At 38.7% G+C, this 27,830-nt stretch overlaps 4 protein-coding genes and 1 long non-coding RNA gene across 5 annotated transcripts; 1 reads left to right on the top strand and 4 right to left on the bottom strand.

Moving 5' to 3' along the window:
• Nucleotides 1-1,951: 1,951 nt before the first annotated feature.
• and1 (actinodin1) lies at nucleotides 1,952-8,452 on the bottom strand. The gene is made up of 7 exons (XM_078281268.1): nucleotides 8,380-8,452; nucleotides 5,445-5,489; nucleotides 4,848-4,993; nucleotides 4,181-4,594; nucleotides 3,488-3,742; nucleotides 3,159-3,368; nucleotides 1,952-2,945 (listed from the first exon to the last, which is right to left on the bottom strand). Exons 1-7 carry the CDS (start codon nucleotides 8,450-8,452, stop codon nucleotides 2,349-2,351), a joined length of 1,740 nt encoding a protein of 579 aa, XP_078137394.1. The 3' UTR covers nucleotides 1,952-2,348.
• A 2,358-nt stretch (nucleotides 8,453-10,810) lies between these two features.
• cops9 (COP9 signalosome subunit 9) lies at nucleotides 10,811-15,391 on the bottom strand. Its single transcript, XM_078280331.1, has 3 exons — nucleotides 15,193-15,391; nucleotides 14,537-14,609; nucleotides 10,811-11,472 (listed from the first exon to the last, which is right to left on the bottom strand). Exons 1-3 carry the CDS (start codon nucleotides 15,253-15,255, stop codon nucleotides 11,435-11,437), a joined length of 174 nt encoding a protein of 57 aa, XP_078136457.1. The 5' UTR covers nucleotides 15,256-15,391; the 3' UTR covers nucleotides 10,811-11,434.
• Nucleotides 14,693-20,042, top strand: LOC144536966 (uncharacterized). Its single transcript, XR_013503794.1, has 2 exons — nucleotides 14,693-14,955; nucleotides 17,075-20,042. It is a non-coding gene; the product is annotated as an uncharacterized LOC144536966 (long non-coding RNA).
• On the bottom strand, nucleotides 16,868-19,733 carry otos (otospiralin). The gene is made up of 4 exons (XM_078280330.1): nucleotides 19,067-19,733; nucleotides 18,846-18,912; nucleotides 18,276-18,299; nucleotides 16,868-17,292 (listed from the first exon to the last, which is right to left on the bottom strand). The coding sequence occupies exons 1-4, from the start codon at nucleotides 19,109-19,111 to the stop codon at nucleotides 17,105-17,107; spliced, it is 324 nt and encodes a 107-aa protein (XP_078136456.1). The 5' UTR covers nucleotides 19,112-19,733; the 3' UTR covers nucleotides 16,868-17,104.
• On the bottom strand, nucleotides 19,969-24,927 carry apodb (apolipoprotein Db). The gene is made up of 5 exons (XM_078280329.1): nucleotides 24,820-24,927; nucleotides 22,715-22,830; nucleotides 22,508-22,629; nucleotides 22,292-22,377; nucleotides 19,969-20,548 (listed from the first exon to the last, which is right to left on the bottom strand). Exons 2-5 carry the CDS (start codon nucleotides 22,823-22,825, stop codon nucleotides 20,316-20,318), a joined length of 552 nt encoding a protein of 183 aa, XP_078136455.1. The 5' UTR covers nucleotides 22,826-22,830; nucleotides 24,820-24,927; the 3' UTR covers nucleotides 19,969-20,315.
• Between the last annotated feature and the right edge of the window lie 2,903 nt (nucleotides 24,928-27,830).

The following is a 27,830-nucleotide window of genomic DNA, read 5'->3' as shown; positions in this document are numbered from 1 at the left end:
AGAGGACATTACAGTCAATACTTTACTTTACTGAATACTATTCACTTTCTTACATTTTTAAGATAAACTGTCATATATTTTCAGATATTATCAAAAAGTTTATTTTAAAAAGAAACAATGTCCTTAGAGAAAAATAGATAGACAACAGATAAAAGACACTGAAGAAGACAGACGATAACCAGACAGGAAGGAAACCTCAATAATTTCCGGTCATGACTATACTAGTTGACATTGTGTATGAGCAGATTTATGGTAACTCAGGGGTTTTCCAGCAGGCAAAAGAGAAAAAAACCACTAACCAAACAGGACAACAGTGAAATTCCAAATGAAAATGGAGGAACACATTATAGTCTGCATGTTTAGTCTGCAAGTGTGTTTAGTACAAGAGTGGAGGACGGACATGATGATATCAACAAAGACTCCACATTTCAATGGTTCAGAAAGTAGTAAAATACACACTGTAGAAATACTGTTATAAGTAGTAGAAAGACCAAGTACCAAAAGTAAAATCACTCATTATACAGAACGGCCCATTTCAGAATAATATATATTATATTACTGGATTATAATCATTGATGCATGTTACCATTTTATCCATTTTCATCAGCTGAAGTATAGTTGGACCCCAGTTTTCAAACTTTTTATCTTTAGGTGTTTTAGAAGGTAATTTGCTGACAGATTTGATTTTTTTCAAAGTCTATCTCAACTGCCTAAAAGGTTGGGTTGACATTTCTGGTACTGCACAACCTTTATCTCAGATAATGAAATAGAGGACTTACCTTCTAAAAACTTGGTATTCTACTTCTACTTCTAAACCTAATGTAATAGGTTCATAACCAAAAAACACTTTTTCTAAATCAATTTGTAGCTGCCCAATTTGATTAATTGTATCCTTTTACAGGATTTACAATAAAGAAGTACTCCAATGAAGAGGCTGATTCTGCTTTAACAGTGCATGAAAGAAATTGTATTGTTTTACAATTACTGAGGTGATCCAATTATGCATTAAGTAGTTTGATCAAATAAAGGTGATTAGGTAAATACTGATAAACGTATCCCTTTTATTTATAAATGCCATGCCTGTCAACCAGTTAACTGCGGGTAACAAGTGATATTTTTTTCAGTGGCCATGATCAGCTGCTTCCAACTAGAATAAAACAAATGAGCATAACCTCTTTAACCACCAACCACAACCTCGCCCTCTCACCACATCTCTTGACAGAATTTTTTTCTCTCTGCTGTAAGGACTAATGACAATGCTGATGACTATGATGGATTCTTCAAAAGGGAGCTAAAGTCTGAAGTTTTCTGTAACTGTCTAAGCACTACAAGAGCTTCCCTGCAGACCTGGGTAGCTGTTGCTGCTGTTGACGTGTCAAGCCTCAGCATGAGGAGGGTCACAGAGAGCAGTGTGTTGGAGCTGGAGAAAACCAGCATGACAACACATGAGGTCAGAGAAGTGCAAGACGAGGGCAGTGAAACCCTTTTAAGTTGTTTTTGTCTTTATGTTCTTCCTGTATCTTTTATTGCACTGATTGGGAGGAACACTGCTAATTTTGTTGTATTTAATACAATGACAATAAAGCCAGGTCAAATATTAAGTTTGTTTAATACTTTGGTTTATGACTAAGATTTACCTCAACTGTAATTAGTTTTACTCCCAGTTAGAAAAATATGAGCATGCTATCGACCCAAACCAAGATGTTAAGTTCGCAGTGTGACATTACCAATTAGCTCATTACAGCCTCACAGAGCAGCAAGCATGGCTGTAGTCTAGAGTCTTTGCATTGTTCAGTCTGTCACATTTGAGTCCCTTTTTATTGAAGTGCAAACTGAATCCCTGGGGTTCTCTTTAATTATATTTTAAAAAGTGAGGAGTCTATATTAATCTACATATGTAAGAAAAATGTAACACCTAAACACCCACAAATGTAAAACCAGCTTTCAAGAGCTTTTTATTAGAACATTCAAAATGAAAAAACTTTACATTATCCATCACTGACAACGAACAAATAAAAAAAAAATTTTTTGGAGAGGTGCATACAGAAGCAAAGCTGAGCATTGAGAAGTCATTACACATTCGAGTGGTTTGAGAAAGTGGAAAATGGAAAGCAATAGGCCAAAGCAACAGGTCTAAAGCAGCTAAAGAGATGAAAACATTGCTGGTACACCCTCAGCTTTCTGAGCGTGCATACTCGCTCATTGGGTCCATAAACTTCTCTTGTGTCCCATATCTGGTCCAGGTAGGACTTACTGAGCGCTGCGTGATGCGGTCAATGGCTAAGCTACAAGAACTCATGGGATTGTGTATTCATGTCCATCTGCATGCATGTGTGTGTGTTAGCATGTTATTTGTTGCGGTAGTCGCCTGCGTAGGCTCTGTGATCATCCTGCTCAGGGTACTGGTCTCCGTAGCGCCTCAGTATGTCCTGGAGGCTGGGCATACCCTGTGACAGTGGCTGGTAGGACATGTGAGGCTCCTCCTGGCCACTCTGGTAGGGCTCTGTCTCGTACTGCTCCTGCTGCTCCGGCTGCTGCTCGCTCTCGGCTGCCCCCTGGTTGTGGTCCTCCTCTGCGTGATACTCAGGCTGGGGCTCGGGCTGAGGCTCATAGCGGCGCAGGCGGCAGTCACGGTCGTACTCAGGGTCACAGTGTGGGTTGGAAGGCTCCAGGACTCCGTTTCGGGTACCATCGGCATTCAGGTGGGGCTCGTACGCCTCGGCCGGGTAGGGGATGCGGCGGTGAACTCCAGAACGAGGCTCGTTGGGCTTCACTGGGTAGCATTCACGATCGTAGCCTATGAAGCAGTCATAGCCCTCCTTGGTTTTACCTGGGGGACCCAGAGGGTGGTGCTCCTCCTGAGCAGGCACTTCATGATTGGGAATGGAAAAAGGGAACTGCTGCCTGGGGGTGGGAGGGCCGTGGCGATGCATAGCGGCTGCCGCCTCACGGATTGCAGCGAAAGGATCATTAGGGTTGGACTCTGGAGCAGCCTCCATGCGTGGAGCAGCCTCCATGCGTGGAGCATATGGGTCGTTACCTTGAGCGTGGGCCATGAATCGGCGCAGAATGGCATATGGGTCATTAGCTGGAGGAGAAACGGGGGCACTAGCCTGGCGGTACATGGCATAGGGATCAGTGACTCTGTTAGCATAAGCATAAGCATCCCTAAACATGGCATAGGGGTCGGTGTTCTGCTCAGCAGGAGGAGCAGCACGAATAGCAGCAGCCTCATCTTTTTCCTCATTTTTGTATGCCTCAGGGGGATTGGCAAATCGAGTGGCAGTAAGAGGGTTGCAGCCTTCTTCATAAAGAGGGTTGCAGGATCCAGGGCCAGCAGGGGCAGGAGGGTTAGGGGCACGGGACGCCTGGAGGAATGCAACACAGTAGAAACACCATAAATCATGACAATCAAGGCATGGATGAAAATGAAAACATAAAAAACAAAAAGCATCTTTCACTGTAATAAAAAAAAAAAAAAGCATACCATAAGGGAGGCAGCGTGGGCACAGAGGGGATCCCGGAGTGGATCACAGTTGGGGTACTGCAGGTAGAGACCAGAGGGGGCTTTCTGCACAAGTTTGGGTTTGCAGTTGGGGTCTTTCTTGGGATCACAGCCGAGGTGGGCGTAGGAAGGCAGGGGTCCGGCTGAGGGTCCATACCCGTGGGCCGCTCTCAGGTGGTACTGCAGACACTCCACGTCATCAGAGGCACAGATACGCAGCAGCTCTGCCTTCTGCTCCTAAAGCATGAAAAAAAATGCAGAGATTGTAGCATGTCATTGAGGCTGAAACTACATGTACTGTATATTGTAGTTTAAAGCCACTATATTCTGATGTTTTCATTTGATACATTATGTTTCAACTTATTTTGATAGGATAAATTTTGTTTTTTGTCGAAACTTTAAGGCAATCATGGGAAAATTGTGCAATTATCTTGTTTTTTATTTAGCCCTTTGTTCTTAGAATTGCCATATTGAATCAATTGGAGGAAGGGGCACCACCACAGTGTCTTCTTTAAAACTACCACAAGGGGCCACCAAAGTCCAGAATTTTCAAATTCTACACATGATTGCTTTTAGGTACGATTCTTTGCTACAGGTACATCACTCTGCAACAGCCTGAAGTAAATTGCTGAACCTCAATATACTAATTACTACCTAAAATGTCTGGAGGCATACCTTGGAAAGGAAAGAAACTGCGGATGGAGCATAGTAGTAATACCCTGACTGCGGGTCTTTCGCTGGAGCAGCAGTGCGGGTGTACAGAGGGGCTGGGGCCTTCACTGGTGCCGGGGCGGGGGTCTCAGCCGGGAGCACCAGGGGCAGGTAGGGGCTCTTGCCCTGGAGCAAAGCAGCATACAGGCAGTAGGCATCCTTGGTGGGGTCACACGTTTTCACAGGTGCAGGTTTGGGGGGCTCTGGCTTAGGTTTGGGCCTGCTGGTCTGGGAAGAAACACATTCGGGGTCATCAGAATCGGCACAGGACTTGTAGATCTCCCCCAGGTGGCGCAAGTAGGCCTTGTAGGAGCGACGTCCCTCAGCACGGTTCTTGTTCTGGAGGTAGGCCAAGTAGATGCGGTCCATCTCCAGAACCTGAGAGGGAAGGAGGAGGCGTTTATTGGTTAGCTGATTAAAGAAACAGTAGAGCCGTGAGCCATAAAAGATGCTAAAGTGCTCCATAGAATTGAGGGGAACTGCAAAGTTGAATGATAATTATCTGTGGGTTTATCCTTTCACTTTAGTTATCTGACTCAAATATGAAAATATTGATTAGAGCATTTTTAAAACATATTAAATTGTATCATTGGAATCCATTTGACTGTCCCCTTTTTGTGTGTGTACTTACTGCCTCCTGGTTGCCGTTATCAGTGAAGTACTTGTACCAGCCCCAGAAGTCAGAGTTCTGTTTGTACCAGCTGATGTTCCTGCGATTGCGGATCAGCTTCCTGTGTAACTCTGCAGCAGCTGCCCTCTCCTGGATACTTTCCCCTGCTGAGGGCAGAAAAGAAAAGAGAAGGCACTGCTGATCCCAAGGCTTCTATACTCACTTGGACATCTAGTTCAAAGTAACTTTTTAAGTTTATAACAAGACATTCAAGGCCTCAAACTTGATTTTTGACAGCATTTATGCTACATTGAAGTGAGGTGCAGTGATTGTTTGGGGGCATTTTTAGGCCTTTATTTCCACAGGACAGACGAAGACATGAAAGGGGAGAGAGAGGGGAGGGCCGCAGGTCAAATTCGAACCCGCGGCCGCTGCATCGAGGAGTAAACCTCTATATATGTACGCCTGCTCTACCAACTGAGCTAACCCGGCCACGCAGTGATACTCTTTAATCAGAAAATACTTTTACCCTTGGCAAATTGCCACTGTGTACTCTTTAGAAACAAACACCAATGTGCAAGTACTGTATATGCTAAGGTACAAAAATCACATATTTACCATCTCCTTTCGGCTTTTGCACTATTGGTCCAGCAGACAAGAATGCTACAAAAACAGAAGAAAGCAAAAACAGATGTAACATCCAGAAGTTACTGAAGTCATGATTAAGTCCTGGAAATTGCTTACTCTTTCTATTCTGACCTTTTTATAAATGTGACTGCAGTACATAAGCGATTATATATGACATTAAACCTCAAACACTTACAGGCACATATTATTCATTAAATAGGAAAGGAGTAATTGGCTGCGCCTGAAGCGCTGACAACTGCAGCTCTTTGTAGATTTTATAGGTGAGCCTGTAACATGAAACCCCACGCTGCGTTTTCACAGAGCTGTGTGTGCACACATATGTCTACGTATGTGCACTGTGTGAGCACATGCAGCTGGGAGAACAGCATATTCAGCTCTGCTTCAGGTTTCTTTCATCTCCACAGGGAAAAGGTGTTAATGCCTTACAGAAGGAGAGAAGGTGGAGGAGAAGGAGGAAGAACAAGAGGGGAACAGATGACAGGTTTAAAAGAGCGATCCAGAGGGGATAATTCAGGGTTGTATGAAGTGTGTCGGATGTGGAAAAACATCAATCTCCTGCTTTAAAAAAGAGTTTTGATGCGCTTTGATGGGAGTAATCAGGAAGATGTAATGCTCACTGTAGTGTGTAAGGTCACACATGAAAGGTTAAAAAGCAACGGTCTGAATTTGCATAGAAAAACAAACAAACAAAAAAGACGAAGAAGTGGAGGTGACCCGAGGTGATGGAGCGATTTGGAGGAGGAGGGTGGGCTAAATGATGCTGTGGGCTAAATGATGCTGTCTCAGTGTAGCCGCTGTGTTGTTTTTTTATGATCCTGTAATAAACTGGCTGGCACATCTGGAAATGGTAGAGTTTTAAGAGGGCAGAGGAGGAGGTGATGCTGACAGGTACAACATTTTTACGAGAGCAGGAATGATGAAAGAAACAACTCCTCCTACTACGCTTTTTTCCCTTTTAACCATCACACAGTGCAATTTTAAAAACCTTTTTTAAAGGAAAGAGGAGACTTGCCCCACTGTAAACATGCCTATCATCTTCGAGAAAAAACTGGAAACAGGTGACGGACGAGCAACCTGTCTTAATGTTGAAACATTATAGATGATATATGAACACCACAGGGTCTGTTAGAGAGCCACATAATCATATACATGAAGCACAGTTGAATTACAATCACTCTTGTAGCAGGTGTGGCGATGACATCCATGTCCATGAACTGGTGAAGGGCAGAACACCTGCGCAGTCCAACTAACCCTTAGCCTTGAAATGTTGATTGTGAAGCTATAACTCAAGTAACATTTATCAATGTAGAGCTTTAAAGAAGCATGGTAACACAGCAAACAGAGCAAAAAACATAAAGTGCTGCATGCACAGTAATAATGATCCAATAATATAATATCGACATGGTGAGATTCTGTTGCCTAAAGAGTACTTTTACATTTGACACTTTACATTTTTTGCTGCCAATACTTTTGTAATTGTACTCAAGTAGGACTTCTAAAGTAAAGTTAAGTAATCTGAACATTTCTTCCAGCACTGGCTGAAAGTTAAAACAGTTCACAAAATCAACCGTATTTCTCTACTTATGTGTAATTATTTTAAGCTTTCTTGGACTCCCAAATGTGTACAGTGTAGCTTTGAAAAGGAGGCCGATTATGGCATTCATACTGTGGTCTGAATAGCTCCATCTACATCATTCTTGTCACTGACCAGTTGTCTTTTTGAATGATGTGAAATTACTGCATAAGTTTAGAATTGTTCCTTCACAATACTTTTTCTCCAGTATTTTGCAGTTGCATGTATCTAACTAAATGGAGCTTTTCATTTAGAATTCAATGTCTACGAAATTACCATCATTTTGGGATTTTTAGCAAATTGTGGCTTTGTTGTCTTGAAGAATAAGCTGTAAATTACGTCCAATTGCTGCTGTGTCTCTGCTAACATTAAGAGATAATAGCTGACTTTTTTCATCAATGCATCTTTCTGCACTACCACAACACATCATATAAAAATTGTTACTGCTTGTGACATTCTTGTGTTTTAGTGAAAAGTGTTTCAGTGAAAAATGTCCATGTCAATCTGTTGAGCACCTTTTTTTTTACTCTTGTGGTAGGAATGTCTTGTCTTATCTGTTGTGCATTTTTCACAAAGTGGTAATTTGAAATATTCCTCACCAAATGATTCATTCATTCAGTATTCAGGAAACCTGAAAGATGCTTTCCTGTTTTATTCTATTTTTGTTAATTTTGGAAGCGAGAAATGTTGGCACCTTAGTGTTGTTTCGTTTTTTTTGTTTAGTGTGTTTTAATGTAGTCAGTTGAGATTACAAGTGAAGAAAAGTAACTGAGTACATTTACTCAAGTAGTGTACTTGAGTATTTCCAGAGTATTTCCATTTCATTCCACTTTATACTTCTTTATGTAATAGCTGTAGTTCCTAGTTGCTTTTGAGGTCAAGATAAGAAAAACATATAGGTTTATAAAATATGTTTCATTGTTAGAAATTAAACTAGAATTGAAACAGTTAAAGCTATAGTGCGTAGTTTCTGCCGCCCCCATGAGGAATTCTAAGTAATGACAAAACTGTCGGCGGTCCACATGATACAAGCCTTCCGTGAATGTGCATTGAGTACTATTACTTTTGATACTTTGAGTACATTTTTCTGACAATACTTACAACATTTTACTTGTGATGGAGTATATTTATAGTGTGGTAGTGCTAGTAAAGGATCTGAGAACTTCATCCACTGCTGGTGATTACATAGTTTCGCCAGTTTTAGTCCACCATGAAAGCCTTGGATGTTACTATATACTTTACCGTAGAAATGATCGAGATGGTGACAGATGTTTCACACACTGACCTTGCTATGTGATACTGTCTGTAATGTCTGATCCCCACTGTACTCACCAGGCAGCAGAATCACAGCCAGCAGAGTTGCGATGAACACACCGGAGAAACTGGTTTTCCTCCTTCCAGTCATGACTTCTTCTACTCCTCCTCTCCTGCCAAAGACAGCGACATACAGAATGATGCTTTACTCCCAAAAACCTTACACAACAGATGTTAGTGGCTATTTTTAGTTAGTTAGGGCTAGTAAAATGACATTTTTATCCACTAGTCAAGCTATTTTCACTAATTCCCCATACAGCAGCATTTTTTAGACACAGATCTTCTTCTTAGACTACGAGCCCCAAAAGATGGTCTCCTGGCCGGGCTGAAGCTACTGCTTTTGCCATCATAAAAACAGCACCAGGTGTTGTTCAGCAGTCAAACTTGACTTCAACCTGAAAATCCCTTGTAATTACCTAAAAGCAAACATACAGAGGTGCAGAATCACCACAGTGTTTGTTTTTGAGTCTCTTACCTTGGGTTATTTTATCTTCTGTCTGCGGATCCAGATGTGGACTCAAATGAAGCCACTCGGTCCACCTGGGCTAAAACACCAGGTGTGTGTGTTTGTGTGTTTGGGTATGCTGGAGGTTCCTGGTGCACTCTGTCCCTGTGGCCCTTCTGACACACTGTCCTGACGAAGAAATGTGGCAAGGTTTTAAACCGAGCCCGTTCATTAACACTCGCACAGAAAAACGCATGCATGGACCACCTGAGGGGGTCAAGGGCTACCTCAACAAGATGCATGATTGGTTAGATCTTTCTGAAAATTTCAGCCAATGGGAGGCACCGTAATTAGAGACAGGAAACGAGAGTGGGTGGGAGGGCTTAAAGCAGAGATGGAGAGACGTGGAGAGATGGGGTATGAGAAGTTATCTCAAGTGGGATTTTTTTCTGATTTAACCTTGATTGATAATTAATTCTATGAGTCATATTTAAGGCTAGACATCAGAATCTGGATCCTTTCTTTTTTTGGATGCAACAATCCCTCCCAAGCAAAAACAAAAAAACAAAAGACAGAAAGAGACAGAAGCAAGAAAACATCAGGAAATAATGAAGGGGAGCTGAGATGCCACATAAGCACTTCTCAGAGACCCTCAACGAGGGCCAAACCACAGCTTCTGTCTAAACCTGAACACACACACATGCAGGGACAGCTGGTCTACACATGAGGAATTTGATAATCTACAGTTTCCTCCTCAGTTTTAGTGTTCAGGCATGCCAGCCTTGTAAGACACACAGACACACACACACAATATTGTTAGTGGGTCTCTGAAAAAGCCGTGGGTGTGGGTGATGCAATATCAGCACATCTGACTGCATTAGCCTGTAATTGATTTATACCAGGCGGTAGTCTTATGAGTTTCCAGCCCGGCTCCTATTGAGGTTTTATTAAGTCTATAGAGAAATCGGGATCTGCTTCTTCACACCAAAAATGATTTAAACCAAAATAATTAATTTGTTATCTTAGTATAGTTTAGAGAGAGGATACATCAGTGGCCACCACGTGAACATTGGCTCTTGTGCAAGACACAGAGCCTAAACTTCATTTCCCTGCTCATTGTACACTGAGACACATTGTGAATACTTTCTGTAATATTGGGTTTTTTATAGGTTTTTATTATAGTTTGGGCTCGGACCCTTAATTGCAATGCAGGGAAATCGCAAAGACCGTGGAAACTTAAAACCTTAAAGGTTTTTGAAAAATGTATTCTATATCAAGAGTTCAACATTCAAAAACCCAAGCTTATCTGCTTCATCAGTACAATGTGGCTGTGTAATTCCATTTTGATTAAATATTGCTCATTTCTGATTAGCACACAGTTATATGTGACATCACTGTTTTTTTTCCCCAAGAGAGCCCCACCCACTTCAAACCAGTGCCAGTAGCCGGGGAAAAACAAAAACTACAGAAATATTTCATGTGAAATAACCAAAGTTGTTGCAATTTTGGCAGACATTTCTGTGCTTATGTAGAGATATGTCGGTCATGGTAAGAAGATGGTTTAGAATATGTTTTTGGGCTCTTTAAGTTATTATTTGGTGGCTTCCAATTTTTGCGGTTGGTGGAAGGCCTTTTCCTGGTTTAATGTGATAATAACTGTGCACAAAGCCAGCTCCATAAATAAATAGTTTTCTCCGTTTGGTGAGGAAGAACTTGACTGGCCGGCCCAGAGCCCTGACCTTCCCAGATGAGTGTAGGCTGTTATAGCAGCAGATTCAAATTATCCTTTTAATAAATTGAGATATAGGTGTTGGTACATCCATACTTTTGGTCATGGATTCTAGCTTCTTTAAACTGTGATCACATGCCCAGATCAGTTACCTTTATGTCTCTGAGGTAAATTCTGCGATATGTTTACAATTCTAATGTACATGCATGGTGTAAATACATTAAACTGAAGTTTTATATTTTCTTAGTCTTATCTTTTAAGTATACACCTGCAGCTGGTTTAGGTGGGACTGCATCACCTCAGAGAAAGTTTATTAAAGAATGCAATTGTATCTCAAAAATTCATACAACAGTCAATACAAATAGTTGAAGGCACATGACTCTAATCTGAAAATAAAAGTCAAATCACAGCTATTCCATTTCCCCTATTTATGATACCTGTAGAGTCTACACCTGAACGCTTTAGTTGCTCTGTTTTTTTCAAGCATTTCCACATTTCTTTGCAGCCCCTTTTCCTGTCCTATCGTGCCCCAACTGGACATTTTGTGGCCATGTTAACACTGTATCTCATATGTAATTAAGTTTGCTAACAGGTGTTTGGCAGAGCCCACAAACCTACAATCCAGTCGGGAGCAGATTCAAACACGAAGACGGCAAAACCATACTCATAATTTTCTCTAAAGCTGGAATGTAAGGGATTCTCAGACACCTGGTTTAACACGGCAGCTTTTTTTTTTTTTTTTGTAAAAACAAAAAGTCTTTATTTCAGTTTGGTGGTAAGTGACATGTAGGAGGAGGGGGCTGTACAAATCAGAGAGAACTCGTAGTCAGAATAAGCCCATTTTCATAATTTCTTTTCTTATGTACACGTTCACAAAAACACACAGATGCTGATGCTCATCACTGCAGGTCATCGTCATCGAACAGATCCTCAAAGTCTGCAGGCAGTGAAAGAGAGCAAGAATACAAGATGGAAAAAAGAGAGAGACAAAACAAAAAGACAAGAACAGGGTTAGAATTAGTCCAGCAGTTTCCCAGAACTCCTACATCCTCAGCCCTATATGCAATATATAATGATTGTTTTTTTATTCAAGCTTCTAAGTTAAAAAAAACTAAAACTTCTCACATGCTGTTTGGTGGACACTTTCATCCACGATTTCTTTTACTTGTACTGAAAATGTGGCCAAACACATAGGAACTGCATACGTGCCATCATCATGTCGTATAAAGACCAAGGTACCTGACAACGCCAGTTGAGGAAATTCTCCACGAGACAAAAATATTACTGATACTAATAAACAATCTAATAAATAAGAGCCTGTAGTCTGATTCCTATTATCTTGAACCACACTTTCAAAGCTTTTCTGCCTATTTTCTTTGCATGTCCACATACTGAATTGCTGCATTTACAAGCTTTGATTATGAGTCGAAACAATATAGATTATTCGACCTACAGTCCAAACCAGCAACTATTACCTATTGATTATCTATCGGCTATCGTTTAAATCATTTTGTTACGCAAAAATAATCAAATTTCACAGTTTCCAGCTTCTTAAATGGATGGTTTTCTTTGTCTTCTAATGATATTATATTACATAACTTTGGGTTTTGAACACAACAAACAATTTGACAAACTTCTGACAAACTTGCATAGTGTGGTTATAGCCGGTAGAGGGCCGCAAAGCGAATGCAGAAGTGCGGTTCACCCTGTTACGAGTTGATGAACCACTGAAAAGATTTGGGAAACATTATTATAAGGTACAAACGAATCTTTGGTGTTGCTTTAAGCTTCGACAAGCTATACACATTACTTTGATCGCTGACATTTGTCTTAATAAAAGCTGTGAGTTTGTGGTTGATGTAAATTGTACTCTGATCTTTTTGAGTTGTCTGCTGCAAGGATTTTTCCAAATGAGCTAAAAGCTACAAATGGTTTGCAGCCAATTATATAGACTACTGTATAGTAAAAAAAGGGAATATATCCTATATATTTACAAAAATCTGCTAAAACGCTCAGAAGCTGAAACGGATTCAGCGCACCAGGCTCGAGAAACTCTTTCTTTCATGTCTCTGTGGTTTCCAGGAACAGGACATTCCTGTTTTGTCTAATAAGGGACAGGCAACGAGTCAAACAGCTTGCCCCTTGGCTACCCATAACCCCATGCAACTTTTAACACAAACCACTGCAGCACCAGGGACCGGGAGTCTTTTTTAGATACCTTATTTTCACAACACGGTCTATGTTTCACACTTGTTAAGTTGACCTAAATGGCTAAACATTACATTGTCATGTCCTTGTGAGTTCACAGAGCCCAACTGTCTTTAAAAACAAATTGTTTAAAAAAAATGTCCCCAGTCTAGAATCAGACAGAACTCTTAAACATGTCGTGCTTTTCCATTCCTTGCTCACCTTGTGTTAAATCCTGATTCTTATTAGTAGTAATAAGTGTTTGGTGTGCACATATGAGAAGATAAGTGGCTAAGGTTTTAGAGTCCCATTAGTGCTCTTTCTACAGTACCTGAAACAGCATTACATGACATTACAAGCCATTAAGTTGCATCATTTTAGACACTGTATGTTAGTCTAATCATGTGTAGCAGTTGTGTCTATTTCTGGATGAAAACATGGCATTGCAGTACTTGGAGTGCACACATTATTAGCATTAGCGCCCGAGCTAGGACGTGCCATACATGAGAATCCACTGTAAGGCAGTTTTAGCAGTGTTAACAACCCAAGTGATGTAAAGGAGTGTGTATGTGTGTTTTACAGCAGCTGACTGGCGAGGTGTCCCGCTGAGTTTTAGTCTGACAGCAGCTATAAAACTCACTCCTTCTCCACTTCGCTCCTCTTTTTCCTCTCTTTTTTTCTTTCATTCCCTCCTTTTTAACAATCAGCTTTTTTTTTTTTCTTTCTGGGTCATGTGCTGCTGAGCCCAAATTGTTTTGCCTGCAGCCGACGCTGCAAAACGGAAAACAGCTTAGTGTTTTTGTGCGTCCTCTGTGTATGCGTTTGTGTGTGTGTGTGAAACAGGCGTTTACAGGGGAACAACAGGATTTCTTAGGGTTAATTTGAGAAGACAGTGATTAGGGAAGAACCTGGATTATGCGCTCAAAATAAAAATGCATGCAGTCTGTCAATTTTCTGGTTTCTTCCCTTTACACGTTGATATTGCTGAAAAAAATATTGGAACATTTTAAGTGCAAGTTAACGTGTACCGTAAGAAACTTTCATAGTAATATGATGCTGCCATTTATTTTTTTAAATAGTTTGACCTTTTTTACTTTACTACTTACATGTGTTTGAACAGCTCAGTCACGTGTTTCAGCTTACAGTTTAAGTTTGACTTTAAAAGAAAGCTTTACAAATGAACAGGTTTTTCTACTGTATATGTGTGTTAACCAGGTTTCTGTAAATCCTTTGATCATTTAATGAGAACTAAGTTTCTCATTTACATTATGTTACAGATATCACATAACTACCACAAATCAGGAATGTTAAGATAACTTCTATATGCATGTAAACACAGCCATTAGTGTTTAAAAGTGTTGTGGTCTACTTACAAATGTGGATATTGAAGCAAGAGGACAGATGGAAACAAATAATAATGGTTCACTTGTTTTCAGTTACTGACTTGTAACCAGGCACTAAAGGGGTTTTACTTCTTTACCTCACATTTCTCTATCGGATCGGATCCTTAAAAGACAAAGAAGTATTTTGCTACTTCTTTGGTTGCATCACGCCACGTGGCTTTGATCAATTTAGTTTCAGTCATGATACAAATAAAGGAAATTAAGATTATTTCTGAGACTAGTTGCCACAAAAGAAGATTTCTGTTTAATTTCAGCTCAACTCTGCAAGCTTCCTCCTCAGTGTATGCCGTCCTGTTGACATATTCTGCTACTACATTTAAAGAACAGATGACTTAAGTGGTACATATTTTCTTTACAGTGTGCACGTTTGATAATTTATGGAAAAAACACAGAGAGAAAACTGTGGCTTACCATTAAAGAAATCAGAGTGCACTGCTTTTTCATTTGCTGCCAGGTCCATAAGCAGGCCGCTGCTGCCTCCTGCCTGTTAACACACAGCAGTACAACCAACCAGTTTTATGGCATTAGCAAAGCACATAGCACTCTCACACACACACAACATGATATTACATGTAAACAACAGGGAAAGAAAAGCTACTAATGGGCCAATTTGAACATGGATAATATAATAGCTTCTGGTGGCAGGGCATCATTTGTGCATTATACAGAGGGGATACATGTTGTGGCAGGCTGAAAACGCAGTCTGACAGAATATGTATTCCTCTATAACTTTTGACAGGAAAGAAGAAACTTCTTCATAGTAATAATAACCAAGGTTATTAGTTGTGATCTGAAGTATATACAAAACAAAACACTTGGTGGTCGGGCAGGTACGTTTCTTTAATCGTTTTGTGTTGTAAAAAACACTATATAAATGCAGTTCATTTATATTATCAAACTGATTATTGTGATTGTTATTATTTACGTTACCCGAAAGGCTGAAAATCGACTTTATCTGAAAGCGTATCTGAAAAGTATAACGTTTCTAAGCTAGCGATCGTTAGCATTAGCCAGTGTTTGGGACTACTATGTTGCTAGTTTTCGGTCCAAATCTGTTGTTAACCCACCTCGTCCAGATCCACGTACGGTCCGGCTCCTTCAGGAAACATCTCGTCCACTGCGGGTTTCATTATGTTTTAGTATTAGTTCAGCGGCACTTATGGTTTAAAAGATGTTGTAGCTTTGAGGTTGTGGCTAGGCTAAAACTATAGAAGGCTAAAACAAAACAAACGTGTGCAACAGTAAATCGTGCTCGGCTGACTGCACTAGCTTGCTTCAATTGTTCCGCTCTTTGCTGTAACAAAACAGACTGTATACAATGTAATATGAGGAGTTTGTCTATGATACAATCAAGGAATGTATTAACCATGGAAATATTTGTACCATACCATATCAGTGGCCAAGAAGTATTAAGATATGTTACTGAAGTAAAAGTACAATGTAACAACGTCAAAATCTACTCCATTACAAGTAAAAATCCTACTTAAAGTAAAAGTAGGCTTCAGGACAATATAGGCTACTTAACATTATCAGAAGTCAAAGTACTCATTTTGCTATATAATGTCCCTTTATTTTTATATGACATGATTAGATTGACACGTGATGCGTCAATGTGTAAGCATTTTATTGTCAAAAAGTTTGGAAACAACTGGTTTAAAGCTTTAGTACGTAACTTTTTTTTATAATAATGAACGTGCGTTACATTCACGCCATTGCCAAATGAGTTGATACAAAGCTAGTCTATATTCTTTGCGTTCCACTTCTGGGATTGCTCCGGTGCTGCAGGAAATTCCGCCGGATGCATCCTTCCGCTTTCTTTGTGTTGGAATTTTAAATTCGATGGATTAATGAGGACTATGGTTAACTGCTCCTCAGATCTCTGCAGGGTAAATCCAGACAGCTAGCTAGACTATGTGTCCAATCTGAGTTTTTTCTTGCAGGACTATTTTGCAGCGGCTCTGTGCGGAGCTTAGCACCGCCCATTATGATTCTGACTGGTTTAAAGAAATGCCATTAAACCAGAGCACGTTTTCCTCCCATCCCTGAATGCTATGTGAAGTAGCCAGACGCTCCTTCAGCGCGCTTTGGAGGAGGGTCTGTCAAAGCGAGAATAATACAAAGCTAATTAAGACTATCAGCTCTAAACTCTCTCTCTGTATTTCTCAGCATGGCTGTGTTTAGAAATTGATGTCATCCGGCGACTTTCGCGCGCAGAAACTCGAGTGAAGATTATTACCTCTTCTGAAGAGTCCATCATGTTTTTTTTTAATCCTCCGTGTCCTCCTTGGCTACGTAGAAACTAAGTGGAGGAAGAGTGGGGGTGAAGTGCGATCACGGAAGGCTTGTATCATGTGGACGCACCGACAGAATTGTTGTCATTACTTAGAATTTCTCATGGGGGAGACAGAAACTACGCACTATAGCTTTAATATTTAAAAATGTGTTGTATTTTATAAGCTTATATTTTTTATGTAACATATTGACCTAAAAAGCTACTTGCAACACTTGATAATACTATTATATTACCAAACAAGATGATGATAGAATATATATTGTATGTAAAAGAGCATGGCCTACTCTATTTAAATGTTATAACCAACCAAATTAATACATTGAAAATATTCTTCATAAAATATACCCTGTAATAGTATTGGCAGTTATAGTGACATTGATAATAGCTGTACATCCTGAGAAACAAGAAGAACAAAAGACAATTAAATCATTGTATAGACATAATTAACTATTTGGAAAATGTTTATTTATTTGTGGCACATTATATTAAGATAGTACACAACTCTACAAAGGGCTACAAACTCTACATTTGCATTCTATATGTATGGCTATGCTACAAACTGATATACTTGGGAAGAGAAAAAAAATCTATTAGGCCATTATTACTCTATATTGATTTTCTTATTTCCTCATAATCTTTTCTTTTTATATCCTCAGGATATCTCAACATCTCCTCCTGGCTCCCTTTCAGTGTTCATGTCCCTCATTGGTCTCATATCCCAGGGTGTCTCCGAGGTGCTGGTGGGCGTAGAAGGCCCGGGCCATCTCATTGATGTGGTTGTAGGCGCCGATGGATCGGAAGTATTCAACGTAGTTCCAGAAATCAGAGGTGGAGTAGGGCCAGTAGGGAACAGCTGGTGGTTCATCATATGGCACTAAAGACACACAGCAGATCAGGAAAGGATCAATCCACTCTCATCATATACGGTTATACAGTATATCCCATTCCACTGGTTAACTGCCTGATGTTTAGGTTCAGTTAGTTCAGTCAGTATGTTGAATAATTCCCAGAATGCCTTCACACAACCTTCAGAGAAGGGGTGGGAACCTGCAGCTTATGTGGGTTAAAAAAGATGAAAAGTAAGTTGTTCCACTCAAGGGAAAGTGAGCCACACCTCTGATTCCAAAGGCAACATGTTTTGTAATAAGTGGTGAAATGTAAGTACATTTACTCAAGTACTGTACTTGACAACTGTACAATATTACTTACAACTGTTGAGGTGCTAGTCTATACTCTACTCCACTACAACTTGGAAGCCAATATTGCACTTTTTACGGCATTACATTTATTTAACTTGCATTATTAGTTACTTGCAGATTTAGATTATTAATACAAAATATAAATCAACTATATTATTATAGATTAAGCTACCCAGCAGTATATAAATTAATTAAAATGAGCCCCATATTTACCAGCTGCAACATGAAAGTGATGTACACATTATTTTATTTAAATTATTTATTTAAAAAATAAATTTGAATTTAATAATATTATATATTTTGATATAGGCCATTCCCTATAATGAGTTTTGGTTTTTTAAGTACAGTATATTTTTATGCTAATAATGTTGTCCTTTTTTTTGTTATTTTGAGTGCAGGACTCTAACTTGTAACAGAGTACTGCTACTGCTAGTGGTGGTACTGGTATTGCTGCTTTTACTAAAGTAAAGGATATGAGTACTTCTTCCACCAACATGCATGCTTGAATTTACTTCTGCTTGAGGCCATGTTGTCTTTAGTGCCAGGACCTATTCATTTTTGGAAGTGCAAGAGAACTATTTTTAATATCTGAGGGATTTTAAGTTTGTTGCAAAATATGAAGGAATCTAAAAGGAGATGTGTTATGTTTATACAGTACCTCCTTCAGGGATGACTCTGGCTTCTGTGAGGAGGACGCAGAGAGAGAGAGAGAGAGAGAGAGAGAGAGAGAGAGAGAGAGAGAGAGAGAGAGAAATTAACATTCCCAAGCATTCCATGGCTTCCCAAGCACAAAGGAGGGATTCAAGTGCGGAAAACTTGGATTCCTCCCAGAGGGCTGCCGTATACCTGCTACCTCCTCAAATATTGACCTGACCATTGCTCTCTCTCTCACACATACACACACACACACACACACACACACACACACACATACACAAACACACACAGAGTCAGTCAGAAGCATAAAGAATTCATCCTCGGACAGAGTCCTCTTTGTAGACATGCAGTCACCAAAAACAAATGCTCTGCTATTGATGCAGCACTGGCACATTTGGGAGGATCATATATGATTCATACACAGCTATACACATTTAAATGTGCAAATTGTGTTTCATTACTTCACCACATGTTTTCACAATACAAACTTTAGCTACAACACGCCAACTGTTGCCGTCAAGAGAATACTAAACCTGAAGTTTAAATTACAGATTAAAAAAGATAAACTCACCACAGAGATGACAGGCAAAGAGGCAGAGGAGAACACTGAGCCAGACCAACAGCTTCATCTTTCCCTCCTAAATGAACAAAAATGCCTCTTTGTTTTAATCCAATGGTCATTCTATCAGTACAGTCTCCAGGTTAATGCAATTACCTTAATTCCTACAAAAATAACTCTATTTATTGTAGTTTACCATAGTTTTGTAAGTAAATTGATATCAAGATGTTTACCTGTGAATGGTTTGTGAAGCTGTGCAGAGAGAGGCTGCTGTTCATCTGCTGGTTGACTGTGGTCTGTGGTGTGTGGAGCTTAGTGGAGGAAGAGCCAGTGGACCTCCACACTCTCTCTCTCACACACACACACACACACACACACACACACACACACACACACACACACACACACACACACACACACACACACACACACACACACACACACACACACACACACACACACACACACACACACACACACACACACACAGCCAAGACTTGCCTAAATTATTTACACAGATAAGTCTTTTTTTTTTACATTTCCAGGTCATAAGTGAAAGTGATATATTCATTTATCAATAATTATAATGGAAAAATAAACTATATATTTTTCAGAAATTAGCCATTTTGCATAATGAGTACTTACTTTTGGTATAAATTATATTTTCATGCCAATACTTTTGCTTCAGTAAGATTTTAAATGTAGTACTTTAACCTGTAACTTATTATTTTTACACTATGTTATTAAGATCTGAATACTTCTTGTACTTTTTGGCCATTGACCAAGAAGTCAAGAAACAGCAGAGACTCAATTTTCACTTTAAAACGCTTCATCTATTTTACTGCTTAAAGGATATTCCACTGTAACTTTGTTATTCCCCATGTAATTGTTACCTAACTGGTAACTTTTGGATATCTTCTCACTTTGGACAGAAACAATAGGAAATCACTTAACTGTTAGAGTCAGTACAATGCTCACCAGATAATAAAGTGTAACCAAATGATCTGCTGAATGGATACAGCTTTAATGTACATAGAGATCAACCACATGTTTTTTGCCTTCACCACAAATATGCTTGTTTCATGTTCTACTAGATTATCACAATACAATATATTCACAATGAACAATGAGGAACTCCACTGAGCATTAGGGTTTATTTGTTGGTTTTACAATTTAATAGTAAATTAAATTTGAATTTGAAGATAAAAATGTATTTTAAAAATATCTTAAAATGTTTTCACATCTGTAACACAGCAGATTTAACTAGCTTTTGTCATGGTTATGTGGAACAGTTACAACGTGAGGCCTGGATGATGCAGGAAAAATAATGGACATCAAAGCATATCATACTGAGATATGTTTGCTGCAATAATTAATGTTATCATTATGCAATACAGGGTTCTGTTGATCAACTATTCAGCCCTGCTTTATCGGAGTGCTGTGACTGGACACAGTGCAACGAGTGGAAGTCTCCATGAATCCCTAGTTATCCTTGCAGCCGCTCTGATCGGTGGCCTTCATCCTGAACAGGTCGATGCCTTCGTTCATTAGCAGCTCTTTGGCGTAACTCACGGTCTCCGGAGGCAGGAAGCGCGACCGGCCGAGGATCCAGGCGTAGTCGATGTGGAAAACGTAGAGGATGTTAGTGCAAGAGTACACAACAGATGTGCTGGTGTAGTCGGTGGACAGAATCCAGTAGGGGGCGTAGGGAGTAACTGGGAGAAAAAGTCACAATTACAAATTTAATATGGATTATATTTCTAAAGCAGAGTTTTGAAAAAAAAATAAAACAGCATACTGCATTAGCTAATTTGATCTTGATCATGTTGATCTTAGGGGAAAGATTACATTTTTTGGGGCATTTTTAGGCCTTTATTCGACAGGACAGCTGAAGAAGGGGAGAGAGGGGGGCATGACATGCAGCAAAGGGCCGCAGGTCGGTGTTGAAACCCGGGCCCGCTGCATCGAGGAGTAAAACTCTATATATGGGCGCCCGCTCTACTAACTGAGATATCCGGGCACCCTAGGGGAAAGATTTAAATGCACCTTGAATGTGTTATGATCCACACATAAAGAATGTATTGTAAAAGAAGCAAGGGACCATGCTATTATTAGCTTTAAGAAGTTTTTTTTATTATGACCAATGCAGGAATAAAGTGAATTACAATAATCCAAATTAAACCATTAAATAGAATCATAAGTCTGTTTCTAGATTTCTTATGTGGGGAGAAAATTTTTGAATCTTTGAGTTTTGAGGTGGAGGTAATAAATGACAGTATTATCTGCATACTGATGAAACCGAACAGCAAATAAACAGAGCTGTGCTAGCAGCTCTTTGAGGCAGTACTTTCGGCTCCGTGGTGCTGTAAGCTAAATGTTGTTCAACACTGTCACCTTAACAGCTGCTCCAGTCATGCTCAAGCTGTCATGGTTGTGGTTTTCAGTTGTAGTTTTTCCTGTTTTATTGTGTTTATTCATTCCCCTGCTTGTTTTCCTGTAATTTGTTCACTGTTTCCTGTTTTGCAGTATTCTGTTTTGTTTTTTTTCCAGTACCATTATTGTGTGTGTTGTAATGCTTCAGTTCCTGTTTGATTTTGTAGTCTCTGTTTCTCCTGTGTCGTGTCCTGTTTTACTTCCTGCCTTGTGTGTTTTCCCGCCTTTGTAATTGTCTGCCCTGCCCTCATGTGTTTCACCTGTTCCTCAGCCCTCATGTCACTTTTCCCTCGTTACTACCCTCGTTACCTTGTATATTTAGTCTCTGTGCTTTCTTTGGCTGTTGTCCGATTGTGGTCACTCCCCGTGTCATTCCCTGCATCTCTCCGTCCTTGTGGCATTTGATTTTACCAAGTCTTCAATTTTCTAAGTGGTTTTTCGATTTTGTGTTGGATATTCCTTTTGCCTGCCTGCCTGCCTGCCCGCCTGCCTGCCTCAGGACACCTTTTGTTGTAAGCTTTTTTATTTTAATAAACCTTCTAAACCTTCTGACTGCCTCCTCGCCTCCACACTCTGCACTTTTGGGTCCAAGCCTGCTATTCTGTGACATGACGTGACACAAGTTAGCTGAAAAAGGACATAAACATCTAATGATAACTAGTTGGACCAGAATAGACAAGGACATGTTTTACAGACTCACAGGCACATTGTTGTTGCCATTACAAACGCACTGAGGCTGCTGCATCATGTCAGCCGATATATCATCATTCACAAGGAATGTGAGCTCTTTAAGTAGGATGATCTCAGTGATAAGTGGAAAGTCTGCTGAACCGTACTGTTCTGTCATTTTGTACAATTTCTTAAGGAACTATATGATGATTTTAACGATATAATTATCATAAACATTATCTCTTAAACATTTGATCCCATTCATAACAATACTACAAAACATGACAAAGAAGAACAAGAAGAGTAGGAATACAGTCTAGGAAGATGCAGCAACGATGAAGATGAAGAGTGCTTACAATACGAGAAACTGACTCCAAGTTGGGCAGGTTCTCTCAGATCTGGAATCACCGCTGTCCCTTCTGCTACCCTCACCTTGTCTTTACTGAGAGACAGAGAAACAATTACTTCAATTCCCTTTAACAGAGCACAGACAGAGATTGAAAAACTGACCATCAAATGAAATGATCGGTCAAGTCAAAATCAATATTAAATATCCCTCAATCAATACTCACTAGAACTGAGAGTTCAGCACCTGAATGGTCCCATCTTTCCTTACGTTGTAGTTGGCCTCGATGCACTTTCCTCTCTCAAAAGAAGCAGGGAGCTTCGCAATTTCATACCACCTGCCCAGATACTGTTAACAGAAAGCTTCCATTAGTTCTGTGTAGTTCAGTGCATAGTAAATAAATGAATGGATGTATGTTTATGTGTGTGTTTACCTGTTGAAGGTTGAAGTTGGGCTGCACCTTGGGAGTAGGACAGGGACCCCAGTGATAGGTCTGTGCTGACACCAGAGGGAGCAGCAGGAGGAGGAAGTAGACTGCAGACATTGTTCCTTTAGAAGAGGGAGGATTATAGAAGCTGAAATTCTAGGAGAACTCCATCAAGTAATGGAAGAAGTACTCTGATCTTTTACTTAAAGTAAAAGGAAAAACCACAGTGTAGAAATGCTCTGTTACAAGTAAAAGTTCTGCATTTAAAACCTTTTAATTTACGTAAAAGTACAAAAGTATTGGCATCAAATCAAAGTACCAAATGTAAAGGTACTCATTATGCTGAATGTCCCATTTCAGTATAATGTAAGCTTTATTATATTATTGGATTATAATTATTGATGCATTATGTGCACATCACTTTAATGTTTTAGCTGGAAGGTGGGGCTTATTTTTATTTATTTATTTATAAGATATTATTTCATATAATGCTGGGTAGCTTGTGAATTTCCCCTTTGGGGATCGATAAAGTCTTATTTATATGAATAAATGTCATATGTAGTAAAAAAGTACAAAATGGATCTCCGACAAAACTATCAGCATTCGAGTAAAATGCCACAATCCTGGGAGTATTCTTGGTAGAGCATGCGCCCCATATACTATATCTAGATTATATTATGATGCAATATATTAAAAAATTCTATTGATTTCAAGTTACTTGTAATAAAAAAATGAATGTAATACTAATGCAGTAAGCACTGTAATAATCTTCCTGTCTGTGTCTACTAGACATAATAGTGGAACTAAGAATAAAAAAATAGATGTCTTTGGCTTGGTGCAAGGTTAAGAAAATAAATACTGTATATGATTAGTAAAACCGTAAGTAGACTACACATTGTGGACAAATATAAAGAAAGATGTCTGAGTGACCTCAGGTTGGAATGTAATCCCCATAAGCATAGCAGTTTATTGTTCCACAGGCAGGGTTTGCAAACACAACACCACTGTCTTTTGCAGATCTTTTGTCTGTTTCTTTTTCAACTGTATTTTGTACCCAAGCCACATAGAGTTCAATAACATATTTTTCAACTTCACTGCTCCATCATATCTATTCTATTCTATTCTACTGAGGCTGAGTCCTTGCTTCAGTGGCCAGGGTTTGACTCCTACCCGTGGCTGAATGTTGTTTTCTCTCCCCTTTCCTGTCAAACTTCAGCTGTACTGTCACATGAAGTCAAGTGCCCAGTAAAATAAATGGTATGCATCCCTTATATCAGAAATAATGTAATAATCTAGTTATAAATAAAGTTAGATTCAATTAAATTTATGTAATTTATAAAACAAACAAAAAAACAAAAATCTTAAGGAAATGTGTTATGCCACAGCTTTGGGATAGTTCTGTATTTTAGGGAATATGTATTTAATTATTTTCTATAGGAACAAGTTGATGCTTCAGACTGGTGTGGCCTATTGACAACTTGTTTACTGTCTAATTTGTATTATTTGCATTTTTACTTTTGGCTTAATGACAAATAAAGATGGCAAAATAATATCTGTAAATTACAACCACTGAAGAATTACCTTAAAACCACATTATTATAGTATAACTCCAGTCTGTGGAGGGTGTTGGCATGCTAAATGTCTTCTTCTTTTGTTATCTGTAAAATGGTTGAGTGGAGTTCATGGTTTTGTGACATATGATAGCAGTGAAAAACATGCCAGAAAACTCTTTGTCGCTCTCTCTCTCAGTGCTGCAGCTGAGAACGTAATCTTTTCTTTTGTCTATTTACACACCATCACATTGTGCCTCACCTGTTTTTCTGGTTTCACGTAACAGCCATACATAACGACCAACTGTATGCTACAGCTACTTGTTTTCAGTAGAAATTTAACAAAAACAACTTTCATTTTAGTTTCTCAAGTAATTTCAGCCTTAAGCTATAAAGCTATAAAGTAAAATACTTATTTTGGAGCACATATGATAAAACCAAGTGGAAATCAAGTTTTTGTATAATGTAGAAAATGTTAGTGTTATTTCAGAACCTTACCATACTGCAAGATTGACATTTATCTTGTTAATTCTACATTTTAGTATAATGTAGCCTTCTTACCTCCAGGTGTATTTAAAGATGTCAGGTGGAGGTCTGGTGCAGGCTGAAGCTGCTGATGAAATGCTGTCTGGTCAAACAGACTGGGAGTGTTCACATTTATGTTATGTCACTCCTACAACACGAGGCAGCTTAATTGTCATCATGTGCACATTCCCACGTTGTGAAAATGCAGACACTGTGATCAGCGTTAAATATTTGAATCATTCAAATCCCAGAGTATTTTTTACTTCTAAGCATACACCTATTTACTACTTATGGAGTTTCACCCGAACAACGTTTTCTATTGTATTTCCATTTTTCTCAAAGTTACTATAGGTATGATGGTTTGTGTTTATAGCAACTTTTAGATTATTCATTAAAATTAAAATTTTAAAAATGTCACAAAAATGTTATAGATGAAAGTGTGGTAGGCTATGTCATAAAAAGTCATAGTATAGTATGTCACAAACATGTCATAAAAATGTCAAAAGTCATGGTATAATATAACTGCACACAACCACAATTGTAGCTGCAGCGCCTTATGAATATTTAATATTTTATGACGTATACTATGGCTTTTAATGACATTTTAAAACTTTATATATACTATGACTTTTTTATGACATACTATACTATGACATTTATTTTTATTTTTATGACATACTATACTATGACTTTTAAATGACATTATACTATGACATTTTTACAGCATACTATACGCTGATCTTTGTATCACATTTTTGACATACTATACTATGACTTATTTGGCATTACTATGAAATACTATAGTATCACTTTTTTGACATTTGTTTTTAAAATACTATGACTTTTTATGACATTTTTATGATATGCTATAATATGACTCTCTTATTACGTACAATATTTAGTTTTTAGGACTTTTTTATGACATACTATACTATGGCTTTTTATATGATTTCTTTTATACAGTCTATGATCAGGTCAGACAATGACCAAAATGAAATTAAGACGTGTAAGTATGCTGTACATGCCCGGCAGATAATGCAACAGTACTGACTCATTTCCAAATACTTTGATGGCATTTCTCTGTTTCCCAGTGTACCGAGAGAGAAACTGCATCTGCACTGCTCATCTGTGCCACCTGGTGGTTGTTGATGCGCACTGCAGCTTCTGCAGCTGCTACTGGTAAATGATTTCACCCCCTTTAACTGCCGCCATGGCACTACTAACGCAGAATTAACGTGAAATGAAACGAGTAACAATTGTATACTATGACTTTTTTATAGCATACTATGCTATGACTTTTTTTTTTTTTTTTTACTTTTTTATGACATGCTATCTTATAAGGGGCGGAGGAAGCTGAAGGCCTAAACGATGTTTGGCATGTTAAAGTATTTTGGTATTTTGGTATTTTTTTTTTTTAACTTCACCCGTTTGAGTGCCTCAGTTTCCTCCAACCTTTTTACTCTACTAAACATACTATACTATGACTTTTTTTTACTTTTTTCAAGTTACTATACAATGACTTTTTCAACTTTTTACATGTGACGTATTCATGACTTTTTCCACATACTATAACTTTTTATGACTTTTGTCAACATACTATACTATGACTTTTTCAGGACTTTTTTTTTTTTACTTTTTTCAACATACAATACTATGACTTTTTTATGACTTTTTTCGACATGCCATATTATGACTTTTTTACGACTTTTTATGACACACTATACTATGATATATTTATGACTTATTCGACATACTATACAATGATGTTTTTACTTTTTTACATACTACACTATGACGTTTTTATGACTTTTGTCAATTTACTATACTATGACGTTTTATCCCCATCCAGCTATACTTTACTATGACTTTTTCAGGACTTTTTTAAACATGCTATACTCTGACTTTTTTTAAAACTTTTTTACATACTATACTATGACGTTTTTATAATGTGGGTTCAAACCTCATGAGGTGTATTTAAATTTGAGTTTTAACACCCAAAATGAAGACGTCAAATATGCTCAAAAAAGATTTCGAAGTTCACTTGTGTTGGTGGCAGGGTAGGTTTCTTCTCAACATGACGGCGGCCTGTGTAAGGTTCAAGTTCAGAGTAGGAAGTGTAGAAGAGTGTGGAGTACAAGACCAAAGCAGAGTGTAGAAGATAATGGAGTGAAATAGAATTAAGATGAATACAGAAACAAAATAATTACAGATGAATTTTTTTTTTATTATTATGTTTAATAATTAAATGTTTAACTTAATATTTTGACATTTTTATGAAAGGACATGGAGAGGGAAAAAATTACTTTTTCTTAAAACTTTTTTCGACATACTATAGAATAATGTTTTTGACATTTTTTCAACGTCAACAGACTATACTATACTTTGTTTTTTTGACATACTATACTCTGACTCTTTATCACTTTTAACGACATACTATACTATTATTTTTTCATTACTTTTTTCACCTACTGTACTATGACTTTTTAAAAGACTTTTATTTGTTGCCTATTTTTGACATACTATACTATGACTTTTTTTCAACATACTATAATATGACATTTCTTTTCAACATACTAAACTTAGCACAACAAGTAAGGACATTTGTGTTTGGTAGATTATTTCTCTGTGGTAACAATGCTTTTTGGCAATAAATCTTATACCGTTGGAAAGCCTGTTTAGTTCCCTTTCAAATGGTGCCCCATATTTAAGGAACATGCATTTGTGGGATGAGCAGCAGCGCTGAGTATGTGGGTTGCGCCCATGAAAAATTTGCCAAATCTTCTCTGCCAGTGTGATGGTGTGCGGCGGCATATCCCTCACTGGAAAAACGAGGCTTGTCATCATTGGAGGCAATCTCAATGCAGAGAGATATAGAGATGAGATTCTGCAACCAGTGGCAATCCCATATCTCCACAGTCTGGGACCGAACTCTATCCTCCAAGATAACAACGCGCACCCCCACAGGGGGGGGTTTATCAGAGACTACCTCCAGAATGTGGGAGTGGAGAGGATGGAATGGCCTGCCAGCAGTCCATTTGAAAGGGAAC

This window comes from Sander vitreus, chromosome 22 (assembly GCF_031162955.1).
Source record: "Sander vitreus isolate 19-12246 chromosome 22, sanVit1, whole genome shotgun sequence".
NCBI classification, from domain to species: Eukaryota; Metazoa; Chordata; class Actinopteri; order Perciformes; family Percidae; genus Sander; species Sander vitreus.
Note: the sequence above shows the minus strand (reverse complement) of the source record. Positions and strands in the feature narration are given on the sequence as shown.

What these genes read in the sequence shown, in the direction of transcription:
- and1 (XM_078281268.1), bottom strand. Translation starts at nt 8,452, where the DNA reads ATGACTGGAAGGAGGAAAACCAGTTTCTCCGGTGTGTTCATCGCAACT. An exon ending in GCAAAAGCCGAAAGGAGATG is followed by an intron (nt 4,994 to 5,444) that starts GTAAATATGTGA and finishes TTCTGCCCTCAG; the next exon opens with CAGGGGAAAGTATCCAGGAG. An exon ending in ATAACGGCAACCAGGAGGCA is followed by an intron (nt 4,595 to 4,847) that starts GTAAGTACACAC and finishes CTTCCCTCTCAG; the next exon opens with GTTCTGGAGATGGACCGCAT.
- cops9 (XM_078280331.1), bottom strand. Translation starts at nt 15,255, where the DNA reads ATGAAACCCGCAGTGGACGAGATGTTTCCTGAAGGAGCCGGACCGTAC. An exon ending in CGTACGTGGATCTGGACGAG is followed by an intron (nt 14,610 to 15,192) that starts GTGGGTTAACAA and finishes GTGTGTTAACAG; the next exon opens with GCAGGAGGCAGCAGCGGCCT. An exon ending in GCACTCTGATTTCTTTAATG is followed by an intron (nt 11,473 to 14,536) that starts GTAAGCCACAGT and finishes CACTGCCTGCAG; the next exon opens with ACTTTGAGGATCTGTTCGAT.
- otos (XM_078280330.1), bottom strand. Translation starts at nt 19,111, where the DNA reads ATGAACAGCAGCCTCTCTCTGCACAGCTTCACAAACCATTCACAG. An exon ending in GCTTCACAAACCATTCACAG is followed by an intron (nt 18,913 to 19,066) that starts GTAAACATCTTG and finishes TTGTTCATTTAG; the next exon opens with GAGGGAAAGATGAAGCTGTT. An exon ending in CTTTGCCTGTCATCTCTGTG is followed by an intron (nt 18,300 to 18,845) that starts GTGAGTTTATCT and finishes TCCTCCTCACAG; the next exon opens with AAGCCAGAGTCATCCCTGAA.
- apodb (XM_078280329.1), bottom strand. Translation starts at nt 22,825, where the DNA reads ATGTCTGCAGTCTACTTCCTCCTCCTGCTGCTCCCTCTGGTGTCAGCA. An exon ending in GTGCTGAACTCTCAGTTCTA is followed by an intron (nt 22,378 to 22,507) that starts GTGAGTATTGAT and finishes TCTGTCTCTCAG; the next exon opens with TAAAGACAAGGTGAGGGTAG. An exon ending in TGGAGTCAGTTTCTCGTATT is followed by an intron (nt 20,549 to 22,291) that starts GTAAGCACTCTT and finishes TTTTTCTCCCAG; the next exon opens with TTACTCCCTACGCCCCCTAC.